General features: G+C 39.8%; 1 protein-coding gene across 1 annotated transcript in view; it reads left to right on the forward strand.

The window, feature by feature from the left end:
* The window catches only part of LOC146652548 (exostosin-1), a 358469-nt gene extending 343243 nt beyond the window's left edge, over window positions 1-15226 (forward strand). Inside the window, exons 10-12 of the mRNA XM_085382378.1 lie at window positions 6067-6227; window positions 9585-9756; window positions 14679-15226. Coding sequence (XP_085238504.1) covers window positions 6067-6227; window positions 9585-9756; window positions 14679-14867 — 522 coding nt within the window. The 3' untranslated portion in view covers window positions 14868-15226. The remainder of the gene's footprint in view (window positions 1-6066; window positions 6228-9584; window positions 9757-14678) is intronic.
* The last annotated feature ends 413 nt before the right edge of the window (window positions 15227-15639 follow it).

Consider the following 15639-nt stretch of genomic DNA (forward strand, 5'->3'; position numbering starts at 1 on the left):
AAAAAGTGAAAGTAACAGTGGTATGAAAAAAATTACAGAGCAGAGAGAAGTGAAAGAGAAAACCAGGTGAAAAAACTCTGCTCAAAATCAAAGCAAGAGCAAATAAGGAAATGTTGGAAAAGCAGACTGAAGAGTGCGCTCTCATGGAGTTTTACGAGAGCCATTAACTTTGTGTCTGTATCATTACACTGTCAAAACACAGAGCGCTTCTTTGATTAAAGTCTCACTTGTTACTTAAAAACAAGGATGAGGAACACTTTTGTACTATTTTAGAACAAATTAGAAACCAGAGAATTGTTTGAAGCTCTGTCAAGGGAGGAAATAATGTTGATAATCCACCTTTTTAAAATATTGTAGCAGAGTTAGTGAGCCAAGTGGGGCTTAGCAAAACCACTGAAATATGAACATTGCAGAGGCACACAGTTCTTGAGACTTGAAGGGCATTCAAAGCTCTTTTGATGTTGGTTCTCACGACCATGACTGATAGCACTGCATTGTGGGCTTTTCTTTCAAAAACGTTTAGATTTTGTGGCTTAAGAAACAAACAAACAAAAAAAATTCCTCTGATATTGGTTTAATTACTTTAAAATAAAAACAGGAAGGAAAAAAAGATTTGCATAGTACTACAAATCAGAAAATACTGTCAACATATTTTATTGTCATTTTTTTAGGGCTAGAACCGTCTAGATACTTGTGACACTTGGAGGCAAAATTCACTTTAAACCATTCAAAAATAAAAACATTATGCACAGTTGTGGTAGATTTGTTCCATGCTAACTTTACCTGGTAAAGTTTACCCCGAATTTGATTTTTGTGTAGTTTTCTGAATTGTTGAAGGCTGTAGCCATTTATATTTATTTTTTATATTATATATATTTTTGGAGGCTGATTAACAGCCTTAATTGCAGTACTGCAGCCTTCTAGTGGTAGACTTTAAAACTAAAAAAAAAATAATAATTTAATGGCTATTTAAATATTTGTATTAACTTCATCCGTAGTATAAATCTAGAGGTGATACATGAACAATCCCCTGTACAGTATAAGGAATGTGTAATAGAGAGTGGAAATGTGTGTAGAAAGCTTTTTTAAGAAAACAGCCTTCATAGTACATTTTCTATTAAAGAATTCTATACATTTCAATTGAAAAACATTATTTACAAGTAAAAGCTGTTGAAAGTTTTCTGAAATCATATGAACTATAATGTTATCAAACATACAGTCATTTGCATGAATGTCCAGATAGACAAATACAGACAAGTATGACCCAAGTCACAAAGTTTCCTTACCTTCACGGCAGCAATACGGTCACCAGCAGCTCATCTGTGATGCTAAATTAGTGCTCCTGCTTTAAGAGCCATTACAAGTAGCTGCCTTGTTTCTTTCTCTGCAGATCTTCAGCGAATGAAAGATGCAATCCATAATAGATTGTGAGGCCCAATGAGCCCTAGAGATCGAATATATCTTTAAACTCTAAGATGTTTTATTGATCGGAGCAAGTCAATGTTCACCTTTTCTACGCAAACGGGATCGCAATTACACTTTATAGCACCACAATTTCAGGCACAGCAATATGAGCAAGTTTCTACAACTAAACTTTTATGAGCACACGGCTTGTTTTATGAAACGAGAGGAGGGAGAAAATGTCAGGGAGAGAACTAGTGAATAAGAGAGGAAGTGAAGTGAATCTTTGCTGTGCTTACTAACCCATAGCTCTAATTGCCCTTTTAACATGGTGAGAGGCTTTATTGAAAGGAGATGGAATATGTCAATTCACTAAAAATGTGCAAGAGAGAACATTACACTTTTAATAGGACTTTTCATATTACAATACCTCGGCAGAAGAATGGCTGTGCCAATTTCATAATTACATTGTTTCAGCTCATTAAATGTATGATTATTCCATGAAGAGAGATTAGAGAAGGGGATACGACCTGACAAAGCTTTTGTCTTTCATTGGGCAGCCAAGCATGCTGCTGAATTATGCCCTTTGGAAGACATTTATATATGATAGATATGGAAATTGTGTTACAACAGCAGTGGCAGAATCTTGATCCTCATTTCATTTAAAGGTTGTCTCCGGGTTTGAACATGTTTCAGAGCACTTATTATTTTCATTAGTATTCAAGGTTTTCAGTACACACTTAAACAAATCATGAATTCATAGAAAAGATAATGATTGACCTCTATGGCTTTCTTTTGCTCATTGACGCTATCTCATTTCATTTAGGGTATTTTCTCCCATTAAGTTCATATTTCTTACCTATTGATTGATTGGATGAGTTGAAAGTGTCACTTTGAGGCCCCCGGCTTCAGCATGCTCGATATTGGACTGACAGTGTGGGAAATCCTGCCAATCAAAATCTGAATTCTTCCACCTTCAAGTGATTTTTGAATGTCTTTCATGGTCTCCATCACTGCTTAGTTGTGTCAAAGGTCTATATGAACACAGCAAACCAGCTGAACATGGGTTATGCCAAGATAATGAGTGTTATTTACTTCACCTGTGAGTGGTTTAAATCTTGTGTCTAAAACACTTTATAAAAGATGCATGTGGTGTTCAAGAAAAATGAAGCCAATTTAGAGGCATCTAAAACCTGGTGTGTCTCTAATCCAGAACAGCAAGCAAGGAAACCCAATATTAGTTTAAATTTGAATTCTTCATCACTTCAAATCCCTGCATTTTCACTGACACTCTGTGGTCTCTGGTCTCACTGTTAGTTTCCTTCTGTGTGCATGGTTCTCTAAAGTACATAAAAGGGTCCTTTAAATTAAGTGCTTTGTAGTAAGTTTTTGAAACAGTTTTGATAAAATAAGACAACATATTCTTGGATCATATTAATTCAAAAAAAATTTTTTTAACCCCTCTATCGATCCCTATGTCCTCCTTTGGCTTTTCTCATGCATCTTCCAAATTACTTCAAAGCCTCAGTCACACAGGCCTAGAGACCAGTCTGCAGCCCCCTGCCAACTTCTGGTCACTAGGGAAAAACGTGTAGTCCCCTACTGGCTGATGAAGTTGGAGGTTCATGAGTGAAACTGGTCACAAAGAGGCAATCTGCTCACGACCAAAGGCATCACAATGTGGTTTTTGGTGCAATACTGAAATACAGTATATTTCACATAGGGACAACAAGCAACATCCAGCCACTCAACGCTTGCAACTGGTTTGGGGTGAACCGTGGCCAAATTGTCACCAGTTGGTCTCTAGGCTTCTGTGACTGGGGCCCTAACATTTACCATTTGGACATTTGCTGAAAAAAAATCTGGAGCACAAATTCAGTCTACCCTAACTTCCCTTTGAACCAAGGAAGCCTGGTGTGCTCCGCATACACATGTAAATTATAAACCTTTACCTTGAAGAGAATATGTCTTGATATTGGAGCTGCATATTTAATAATTTAACTTTAATTTAATTTAACTGTTTGGAGATTCAGCTGATGTTTGTATGTAGAAGCTATAATAGACTGTAGTGCTGGCATGCAGCACTGAACGCCAAATGCTTAACCTTTGCAATCTATAGAAGAACCTTTAAGCAATCAATGAAAGATACTTTTGGAGTCGCAAAGATGAGACATAACCTCACAGCACTGAGACTACTTGGTGAGAATGGCTATAGTCTTAAAATGCTGCAAAATACAAAACTGCTATAGCTCCCTTTAGCCCCAAAATGCAGACCTTAAAACCCAGCTGGCTATCTTGGATCACACTGAGACTGCTGGTAAAACTTCATCAACGCCACAGCACTCCAAACCTGCTGGATACAAGATCAGTTTACGACACATTTTCCTGAGTTTTATCATCCTGAAGACAGGTGGAGGTTGACAGTGAAAGCACTGCAGCGGCATTGCGTCATGGAGAGGAAAATAAATAAATAAAACCAGACACAACTTTTCAACAACCAAAGCATTGAAAACACTGAGGGGAGATAGGGGCTCTAAAATCTGATGCAACACCTTTTCATCTTATAAGACTGGACATGTTAAACCCAAATGTCAGGAGAGATTTGTAGCAGATCTATTGCTGGATTGACCCTCGACTTTTCAGATCAATTTTGGCTTTGTAGAACCCATCAGTATGAATTACACACACACACACACACACACACACACACACACACACACACACACACACACACACACACACACACACACACACACTTGTGTGTTGTGTTTCCGTCAGTTCAAAGTTTGTTACATTATCTTGCATTAACATCTTGGAAGTTTACAATAACCTGAAACATAGCCGTGACCATTACCATAAACTTTAATGCGCCTTTAAATGTAACTGTTTACTTTGTGAAATCTTGCAAACACACACACACAGACTGTGTTCAAGGCTCATTAGAAATTTTCAGTCATATTAAACGATAATTAAGACAGACAGATTGCAATGAACCTGTGCTTTGTTACTCACTCACATGTAAGTGGTCTCTTGCTCTCTCTTACTCACGCACACACACATATCTGCCACATGGGCACATTTTCATACAGGAACACAGCGCGCACACACAGCTAACATGTCCCTTCGTGAGGACCTGTGCTTTGAATCACCTTTTCTCAGCTTACATCAGATGCTTTACAGTAGTTCAGTTCATGACAGAACATCCACCTTTGGTTCACCCCTCTCCAACTTCTAGTTCCTCTACCTGTGCTACTCTGGTAATTAATTTCTGTGTGTGTGTGTGTGTGTGTGTGTGTGTGTGTGTGTGTGTGTGTGTGTGTGTGTGTGTGTCTAACAAAGTATTTCATTATGTGCCGAACCCCTTATTCTCTAGTGTGTCTGGCCGAATGTCTCAGTGGTGTTTTGGTATTCAGAAGAGGGTCTTTGTCAGGTAGCTCCATCTTCTTCAAGGGCACCAGCTGCTCCACAGAAAGGCCATGAGAAATTTCTTCTTTATTGTGAAGTAGGCAGTCTCCAAGGAAAATGGAGCAGGAGACAGTCAAAGCTGGCACCTGCTTAAAAGATGACCACAATGCAAGACCAGCAACCTGTTTCTGCTTCCAGGGTCTCGATCCTCAAAGCATCTAGTTTATTGGTGATGCACACACAGTCTCCTTTGACGCTGCCAAATTGACTTCCTGGCCGCAGCACTCCTGATGGAAATAGCAACAAAATAGGAATGGTGTTGGTGTAAATCACAAGCCTGTTAACCAGTTAACCACAGTTCATGCCCCATTGGTGGGGTTGTATTTTGCACTAAAATGGACAGAAGTCTGTGAAATGCACTGCATTACACACTTTCAAACTTTCCTTATAATATATACCAGCACACCCTCCTAATTTAAGTTGCAAAATATTTCATTTGTCTCCCTGTATCACTGCCTGCTGTTTTGAAGCCTCCACTACCACAGAAGTTACCTGCACAAATAATCCCTGGGAAGGTATATTTATTCATCACTCCCCATCTTTGATATATAATAAACCTGGAGCCCAGACAGCACACCTGACCCTGTAATGAATCATTTTCAACATGAGCAGTCTGACTTAATTAAGTTGAGGGTTAGCGATTTTATGACCTGAGAATAATAGATAAGTAGATAAATAGATATTATTAATATGTTGCATAAATCTGTTTGTTTTAAAAAAAGATTTTTCTTTAAAAAGTTAAAAATGAAACCTCATTTGATCATGCAAGAGGAAATTATTATGAATCAGGTCGGCACAGCCAGGTTTAGAATGTGACTTAGAGCTCTCCAACTGATCAATCAGTGCACTCTGATATTTAAATGACATTTTAACATGAAGTGCTACAGCTGGAATGAAAACATTGCGAAATGGCTTCAAAAATATTCTTTGTGTAGTTGTGAAGAGGCAGAGAAGTTGTTTAGAAGACGGCCTTGTTGGTTTAGCTGGCTAAATGCCATTTGACAGGTGTTTTGAATGCAATTTTTACCACACCGCAAATATTCTGAATAAGCTGTATTGCTTTTCTTTGTGCTTTTCTTCTCTCCATTTTTTCTCATTGTGCTTCCACCTTTGCTTCTTCTTTTTCTTTTCTTTTTCTTTTTTACATTTCCTCTACACATCTAATCTATTCAACACCTTCTTTCTTTTCTATTTGACCAGGTGGACTTTGCCTTCACTGTATGGCAAAGTTTTCCCGAGCGTATTGTTGGTTATCCAGCAAGGAGCCACTACTGGGATAGTTCCAGATCACGCTGGGGCTACACTTCCAAGTGGACCAATGAGTACTCCATGGTCCTTACAGGAGCAGCTTTTTACCACAGGTACAAATCCACAGGATTTCTTGCTTGTCGGTGAAGTTGTATTGACGTGAATGGCAGAAGAGTGGCACAGAAAGATGGCACATGGCATCGTCTGTGATGCAGACAGTGTGTCAGTGCATGAAGGTGACATTATCAACTTATTAGTCAGCATGCCTTCCCGCCCTCACCTGTAGCTACAAGCATTATGTCGTGATTTAATGAGTAAGATTACAGATAAAAGCGGCAGAAATAACCTCTCAGAACAGTCTCTGGGTTTTCTCTTAGATAGGGTTCGAACCTCGGCCGTTTGGGAGGAGTAGAGGCACTGCTCCTGTGGATTAAAATAAAAATGTTTCTTGAGCTTATTTAAGAGAGGCTGTAATTGTATTCTTGCTACCACTGGAAGTTGTGTTAAGAAGTCTTGAATTCTACTCCCCAAAAAATCCCCCAAAATCTCAAAGATTCTAGTTTTAGAATTAGAGTTTTGGTCTTATTATAGGCCATGTATATAAAGGCTAACAACACCCTTCAGTACATGGTGAACTTATGATTGCCTCCAATCATGGTTTGTACCTAGGACATATAGGCCCTGACATGGAATAATTACATTCCTATAGGATAAATGCCCTGCAGCACAAATAGTTTCTGCAGATCAAGATAAGTAAATAATTAAGTAATCTGCTTTTTTCTGCATTTCAAAATTTTAGAGCCTGCAGCCGTGAAGTGTTGATGTCATACTCCTGTTTTTGTGTTTGTTATGGTTTACATTCTAGTTCTGTATTGGTATCTCTAGAGTTCAGTCTTCCTTAGTCTCATCTCTTTGACTTTCAGCCTTCACAGTCATGTACCCATGTCTGTCTGTTTTCTCCCCAGTCCCTGTGTCAAGCCCATGTGTCTTAGTGTTGGTCACAGTGTTTGATGGTCTTCTGTTTTCATGTGTATTATGTTCAGTTTTGCTTCCCCTGTCTCGTCGGTCAGTTTAGTCAGCTGTGTTATCCTCCTTGTCTTATTGTCTGTGTTTTCCTCTGTTCTCTGTTGCGTTTTCCCTCATTGTAGGTGGTGGTTCTGTCTGTCTGGATGGTTTTTGCCTTTTGTTTTTGTTGCCCAATGCTTAGATGTTTAGTTCAGTTCTGTGTTGTGGTTTTTGGGTCCACAACTCTGCCGGCCTCACACCTACACCTGTGGATATGACAGAAGAACGGGACCAAATAATGGACCAAGCAGACTCAGCCCTGAAAGAATGTGGGCTGGCTCTAACACGGATGAACAGTCTTTTGATTCACATCTCCTAAGTCATGGGCATAAGGATGAAATTCGTTGGACTTAACACCACTGATGCGATTATCCAGAGGAACCCTCTGCTCCTCCAGCTTCCCCGGTCTCCGGAGATGGTCTGTGCTCTCACCGAGGCTAAAGAACTGCAAAAACTGCTCTCTTCATGCTTTCCTCCTCCTGTTGTCACGTCAGCAGCACATGAATACCTCCTCATCCTTCAACAGCTGACAAATTCCTACTCGACGCTGACTGGAATGATAACTGCAAAACTCTGTGGCCATTTGCTAGGTGCTCAGCCAAGCAGCGGCAGTCTCCTGCATCTGCTGGGTGCTAGGCCAAGCAGCGCCATCTAGAGCATAGAGCCTGCTGCGTACTCCCAGCCTGAGCAACCAGAGCGCGCTGTGTGCAATGCGGGGCCCCAGTCCTCATCAGAAGTCTCTGCACCGTCTGGGTCCGAGGCTTCCACACCATGGCAGTATATGGCTCGCCACTGACGCTGGCCACCTGCCAAGCTGCTTTAGGGGTCTACATCTCCATTGTTCCTAGCCTCCAGTCCTGTCGCCCCAGGGTCTCCGCCCACCACACCATCGCCAGACTCCAGTCCTATTGCAGTGGGTCTCTGCTACCATCACCTCCAGACCTTCATCGTCTCCACTGCCAGCCTCAGCCACTGAGTTTTGCCCTGAGGTCTGGTTGACCCCCTGAACTGTGTTTTGTCTTTTGGAATCTTAGTCTCAGTGTTTGTACTTCCTGTTTTATTTTGATAGTCTTCTGTTTATATATATGTATTATGTTCACTGTTCTGTTCTCTGTTGCGCTCTCCCTCATCGTAGGTGGTGGTTCTGTCTGTGTTTCCTCTCATGATTGAGTCAGTTTATTTTTATGGTTGTGACTGTTCAGTTGGGTTTTTTACCTTTTGTTTTTGTTGCCTGTTTTTCCAGCATTAAAGCTGTGTTTTTTAGTTCAGTTCTGTGTTGCCAAGTCCTGCTTTTTTTGGGTCCACAACTCTGCCTGCCACACACCTACACCTGCGGATATGACAGTTGACTTGTTTTTCTTCTTGTGTTGTGCTGCAAAGGACCTTCATATTTTAGAGTATATATAAAAAAAATCATATAGAGGATGCACCAAGAAAACTTGGAGATATGACTCATGATTTTCTTTTAAAGTTCACACACACACACAACTCTACCTACTTGTCTGTTCAAAGAAAAAACCTTTAAAGCTATTGCTGAGACTTGCCCCAGCATTTTTAGAGAGGTTATATTTATATCTTAAGTTTGGATGACTCATGTAATGATCGTTAAACAAAATATATATAAAATGTTAAAAAAAAAGCATTTTTAAATATTTTTTTATTAGTCAGTATTGTCTATGCACATAGCCACTGTAAATTTAATGCTGCTATATTTTATGTTAGCAGTGGTGCTAATGTATAAGCACTCATTAAAAGCAATTACGTAAAGACATAAACTGCAGTCCAGCTTCTCTTTTAGTGCTGCAGTCAGTTTGTCTCATGGTGCAGATGTTCTGCATATCATTCCACCAGCTTCCCAGAAATACTTATCCCATCTCTAAGATGCAAACCACATTAAAATTCATCTTTAGGAAAAGGGATAATATAATCTTTCTCCACCTCTGTTATATCATGAAACAATTGTCAAAAATGCAATGCTAGGGCTAAAATAAAAAATGGTAAACTCAAGTATTAAGCAGAGCGGTAAATTGAATGGAGAAGAGTGATGCTCTCCAAAGGGATTAAAGGCATCTTGTCATGCAGATAAACAGCTCTCTTGTTGTTCTATTGTTAGGATGCTCAATGCACCTCTTCAGTTATTTTTGTTATTTAGACTGTCAAATGGAAATGTAAGGTAGAAAAAAATGTGCCAAAAGGAACATTGTAAAGTGTGTGTGTGTGTATGCATTTGTGTGTAAGAGCGAGGGGCGGGAGACCTTGTCAGGGAGGTAACCACTGACAGTGATCTAGTGCTCCCATGCTGCTGAGTGCAACACTGCAACCAAATAGAACAGAATTGTGGCTTTTAAAATGAAAAATACACCCACATCCTAATCCCTAATCTGCCCTTTTCCTTTATGCATCAGATACTATCACTACTTGTTCACTCACTACATACCGGCTAGCCTGCTGACAATGGTGGACCGCATGGCTAATTGTGAAGACATCCTGATGAACTTCCTCGTTTCGGCCGTGACCAAGCAACCTCCAATCAAAGTCACACAGAAGAAGCAGTACAAGGAAACCATGATGACCCAGGTTTGACAGAGTTTTACTTTTATCGATACACTTAGACTGTATACTTGTTCACTGTCTCCTATAGAATGTATCTGCCTCCGTCTCTGCCACAGACAGGCTTAGATTTTTACTCTGCGTAACTATAGCTGCTTTGACATTATCCTGTCTTGCTTTTATGGCTACAGAGGCCAAGTCAAAAAATTACCCCTACTATGTCTGAATTTGTCCAGTGTTCTCAGAATGGCATTTTTCCTCAGTTAAAGTAGTCATCACAAGTACAATAGTGTGCAATGTTCAGTCTACAGACAGGTGTTTATTCCGCAACCTTATCATGTCCTTTCCCCCAAAGCTTTGTGAAGTGTGGCATATAACTTTGCAGATGCAATACAAAAACTCTGAATCATTGTTTGGCATTCTTAAGGTTAAAGAAAGTGAGACTGAATTCTTTACACCAGTTCTGTAATATGTACCAGCTCCTTACTAGCTGGCTCTCTCCAACTCACATTCATATCACTACTCAACCTCTTTGAGATTTCTGTTCGTGGTTAGTGGTTGCTGGGGATTCCTGGGGATTCCTGGTTGTCTTTGAAATTAATTGCTAAAGCCCCAGTCACACAGGCCTACACACATACCCCTTGCAAACATCAAAAAGCGTGAGTGGTTAGTGAGTGGTTGAGAGCAGTTGCAGGCATTTCGTGTGCTACACCAAAAACCTCCTTGTGATTGCATACTGTACAGACAAATGTTTGTGCATGTTGGAGGTACATCCCAATCCCATTGTTGTGATTGTGTTGCAATCATTACTGGAAAAAATTTATTATTACACATATTACAAAGAGCACTTCTCTTAAAATCAATGCAGCGTATTTTTATTAATCCCAGGACAAAATAATTAATTACACAAATGATTACATTACTTTTGTGTTTCTCTATAAAAATTATCTGAGATTTAACAATATCAACACACCAACACAAATCCTTATCCTGTTGAGGAGAAACACATTTTCTTTATCTTAGTGTTTAGGTATGAACACAAAGCTGACAACACAAAATAAAGAAAATTAAATTCATGAATGAATGAAATTCATGAAAACCAGCAGCCTGACTGCGCATCCATTTGTTACCTGCTGAAGTTCAAGATCTAGTAGCTGACCTGGGGTCAGCATTCGCTCAGCTTTAACATCACTCGGTGTCCTTGCCTTGGTTAGCTTTAGCATTCTGTCTGTTCAGATACTAGCAAAGAGCCAAAGTTGTTTTAGCAGCACAATGCAGTTATTTCTGTTCAGACTTTGCGATCATATTCTCATTCTTTTCTGCTCAGAAAGCCCAAGAAGAAAGAAACAAAACAAATCCTGGTTTTCCTCACTTTTTCCGACACACGAGGTCTGAAGTACCTGGAACATTTTTACAGGTGTTTGCAGACAAGTCGGTGTATCCTATGTAAACTACAGTCAACCATAGTAACCTGCTAACAACCAGAGTAATCACAAGGACCTTTTGGTGCAGCACCCTCTTTGTGACGTATGTCAACCAGCAACAGCATGCAACCTGCAGCAACCACTCATAGACCAGTCTCCAGTCCTGTGTGATTGGGGCCCTCAACAGCCATCTGAGCCTTTCAGTAGAAAAATAACTTTGAGGCGAAAAAATGTGCAAGGGAATTTGAGTAGTGCTTTATCACATTCCATTTCAACATGGAATGAATCACTTACAAATGTTATTTGGACAATAAAAAGGGAAGAAAACTTTGTCCAAGGTTTAAAAATGCTGGAAGGAGGGTCGGTGTTCAAGAGCTAAGAAAGAAACTCCGTCATCCCACAACCTGATTAAAAAAACTAGTTATATATAGTCTAACTATCCATCATTTCTTTGTAGACATTGTATAATTAGTCACTTGTGCCTTACATAGATGTTTAAGTTTTCATGGTTACATTCAATGAATTTGCAGTTATCCAAAGCTAAAGTGCCTTCCAAGCTTCCCCCTGTTAAAGTCCCCTTTTGGGATAATTTCAGTGTTTGTTAACAAAGTCCAAAATGTATTTCATTCCCCATAAAACATTTGCAAATGCTTCTGTTTGGAGTAGTTTAGCTCTATTAGCACTGTTGCATTAATTGCATTGCATTAATGTGCAAGCAGGGCATGAGAAAAACCAAATGGAGGCTTCTTTTAATTCATTGCTCATGACATTGTTGGTCCATCAAAACATTTTGTACAGTAGCAACACAGTTTAAAGATGATAAAAGTGCTGTGTGTTTATAGACCTCTTTTTAAGGAAAGAAGAAGATAATAAGAGTATTAAAAGAGAAATGGTAGAAAAGTTTCAGGCCACATACAGCCCTGACCTTCTCTTTGGGAGATCCCTGTATGTGCATGTGTTTGTGTGAGTGTGTGTGTTCATGGGGCCAGCCCTTTGTCAGGTTCTGATTGATGGTCTGACCACAGGCAGGACGATGACTCAGCAGTATGGACGTAGTGATTAATGTCTTAATTGTGAAAGCAGCACGACAAACCTAGATTTACTCCCCCCCTTTACCCCTCCTTTCCTCACTCGCTCTCTCATTCTTTCTTTTTTTCCTGTGTGCACCCCCACCTCCTCAATCTCACCCATGATTTGTGACTTCGCTTCAAGCAACAGCAGATAGACATTTAACATGGCGTAAGAGGAAAGAGCTGACATCTTGTGGGATACCTGGACCAGAATGTTAAATGAATTAACATTTTTAAGCTGTTTTATTGTACAAGTCATATTGTATTTTAGGCCCAGATCACTTCTGTCACTGGATATTCTTTAGCAGTTCAAAATTTTCTATCTGAAGATAAGTTTCCTCCAGCTTTTACAACCACTCTCAAAGGGCTCTACTAACCCTACAACTGCACTTTCTCGGGTTCATCTGTAGCAGCAACCGGGATGCTCACAACTTGTTGTCTGCAAGTACACATTGTTTGCTGGCATTTCAAAATTCTACTGTTAGGCTATGTACTTGGTCAAACAGATGCTCCCTTATCACCTCACTACGAATGTCCCTTCACTAGCTTCCTGTCACATTTAGGTCCCAGTTTAAAATTCTCACTGTGACTATAAAAAGTTATTTGTAGGTCAGATTTCTGCTATAATCTAAAAAACAATCTAAAATGACTGTTTGTTCACTTTTTTCTGCATTAACTGTTTGTTAAGTAATGCACTGTGTGACTGATCAGCAGTAAATTGCCACACTTCCTGCTTGTGGGGTGGAGATTACCTCAGGGATCGGCACTGAACCCCTTTTTTATGCATTGGCGATTAACAGGTTGACAGATGAGGTCATGCAGAGGTCTCCATTAAATATGATGTTTGCAGACGACATTGCATTCTTTTGTGTGAGCAGTGAGTACATGGGCAGAGCCTAGAGAGTTGGAGGTATGCTCTGGATAGAAGAGGAATGAAAGTCAGGAAAAGCAAGACACAACACAAGGCGTAAAAGTAAATATCTAAGGAGTAGAGTTAGTGAAGGTGGATGAACCACTGGGGTCAGCCATTCAAAGCAACGAATAGTGCAAATGAGAGGTGAAGAAGAAAGTGGAGGCAGGTAGGAGTGGGTGGAAACGAGCGTCAGGACAGAAGGATATCAGCAGAAAATGAAGGGGAAGCCTCAGGACGTTAATTTTGTTCATCTAGATATAGCGTTTTTAGGTGGAGAAACCTTTTGTCTCATGCAAGTGATCTGTTCAGTTACGGAGGGACAAGGCTAACTGAAGAAGTCATTTGGATGAGTTTCAAAACATGGCTCCCACTGAAATATAAAGTAACCCACCTTTAATCAGTGAAACATCAAGTTATGCAAATCTTTTTTTCATTTGGAGTTCAATAATGACACAATACATGTATTACTTTAAATTCTGGTAGGACAAAGTGTTGCACAAAGCCACTCTCATCCTCCTACACACACACACTCACAAACTCACACACACTACCTGTGTAACTACTACCACAGAAACAATCACAGATTTTAGAGACCTAAAGTGAAAGTAGAACATCTAGGAAAGAAAACCCAAATTAAAATCCATTTGACGGATTTGTTGCAGTGATGAAAGTTTAAAAATCCAACTTCGGAACAGAGCCTTTCTGAACAATACATCATGTGGCTCTTATCTATGGCTCAATAAGGACAAAAGCTTGCCACAAGTTAAATGTCACAGCTTGATGAAAGAGGGAACTTTGTAGGCAAGTCAATGGGGCTTGGATAGTATAGACAGGCCTGCACAGCTGGAAAGAAAAAAGTGAAGGCTTCTACATTATAGAGCATTGATTACAGTTTAAAAGATGGAAAAATACTTCAGAGCCTAACAAGCCAATTCCATATTTGCTATGATGACAAAGGTTTCGACTTGTGTCTAACAAGTGGTGTGAAGGATACTGATTTGTCTGCGAATGTTAAACAATATGAATATGCTTCAATGTTTCCAGAAAGATAATTGAAAGAAATACTTTCTGAAAATTGAAAAAGAGACAGACACATAGATGCTGGCTAGGTTGTCTGTGAAATAATAGGTGTCTGCTAACTTTTTGCATCAACACTGGATTAGAAGTTGAGGAGATTGAAACAGGAAACAAAGTGATAATGAAGTTTTTTTCCCCCCAAAGTTTCCAACAAAATGTTTCACCTTTTCCAGCTGTTCCACCAACTCCCTTTATGCCATCTGGCCATCTCTACACAGATTCCCTGCACTAATATATCATTGAAATCCCAGTGAAAATCGACCCACTCATACACTTTGTCTCTAAACCTGTTGGCCCGAGTCAATGTGCGCCTTAGATAAAAGTTTAAAAATGTGTTTTCTTTTTGCTGATTGTGGATTTTTATTACATTATTGCCTGCTGTAGAGCTGAGGTGATTCATCCCTCCTTCTATTTACTCTAATACAGTCCTATTCTCTCACTCTCTCTCTGTTTTCCCATATGAAGGGCTCCAAGGTGTCATCTCGTTGGGCTGACCCGGACCATTTCACCCAGCGACAGAGTTGCATGAACGCCTTTAGCCACTGGCTAGGTTTCATGCCCTTAGTGCACTCCCAGATGAGGTTGGACCCAGTGTTGTTCAGAGACCAGGTTTCCATCCTGAGGAAGAAGTACAGAGACATTGAGAGGTTGTGAACACACAAGGACACGACAAATCACAGTAGAGGCTGGAGAGCTGTGTGTGTGTCCTGAATGACTGTTTATGAGGCTATAAAGGAAAATTCACACATGCACTGGACATAAAAGTGATAAAACACTGAGGTATCTGCAAGACCTTTAAATGCAAATTTCTATGGGAAAAAAAAAGCTTCTGTACATGTGGTTGGTTACAGTGAGCAACTGTGCATAGCTGCCATCTGTGACAATACACATAATATGAATGCATGTAGACACATGCAACAAAGACTTGGACACATTCAAGCTGACCACGTGTACGTATGTGTTGCATGGTTTAAACAAGACAAGACTGTGTTTAAAAAAAAAAAATCAAGTATGTCTACAGTGGAAGTTGACAAACGGCTAAAGAGATTCGAGGTTGTATTCATGAAGTCAGTAATTAAAGAAAAGAGTTTGTGTAGACAAAAAGGAACAAGCTGTTCTTTCTGGCCACATCACAGCTAATGGCCCCAAAACACCCAGAGACGATGGCAGTGCACCTCTTGTATATTACTGTAGATTTGCAGCAGCAGTTCCTGTCTGTATGAAGCAAATAAAAAATAAAATAAAGAGATGTTATGTTATAAGGCGAGAGGATTTGTCTCAACTCAGTTCAGTTCTTCCATTCATTTTAAGAAAATTGCATCTTTCTTTGACTACACACTCTCCTTGTTACTCTCCTTGCTGTTTTGCCTGCACATCTATAGTGAAGTAAACAATAACGAGACCATTTATTTTCAACAAGGAACTG

This window comes from Rhamphochromis longiceps, linkage group LG15, assembly GCF_057381845.1.
Source record: "Rhamphochromis longiceps isolate RC_006_pf linkage group LG15, R_longiceps_female_GT1.1, whole genome shotgun sequence".
NCBI lineage: Eukaryota > Metazoa > Chordata > Actinopteri > Cichliformes > Cichlidae > Rhamphochromis > Rhamphochromis longiceps.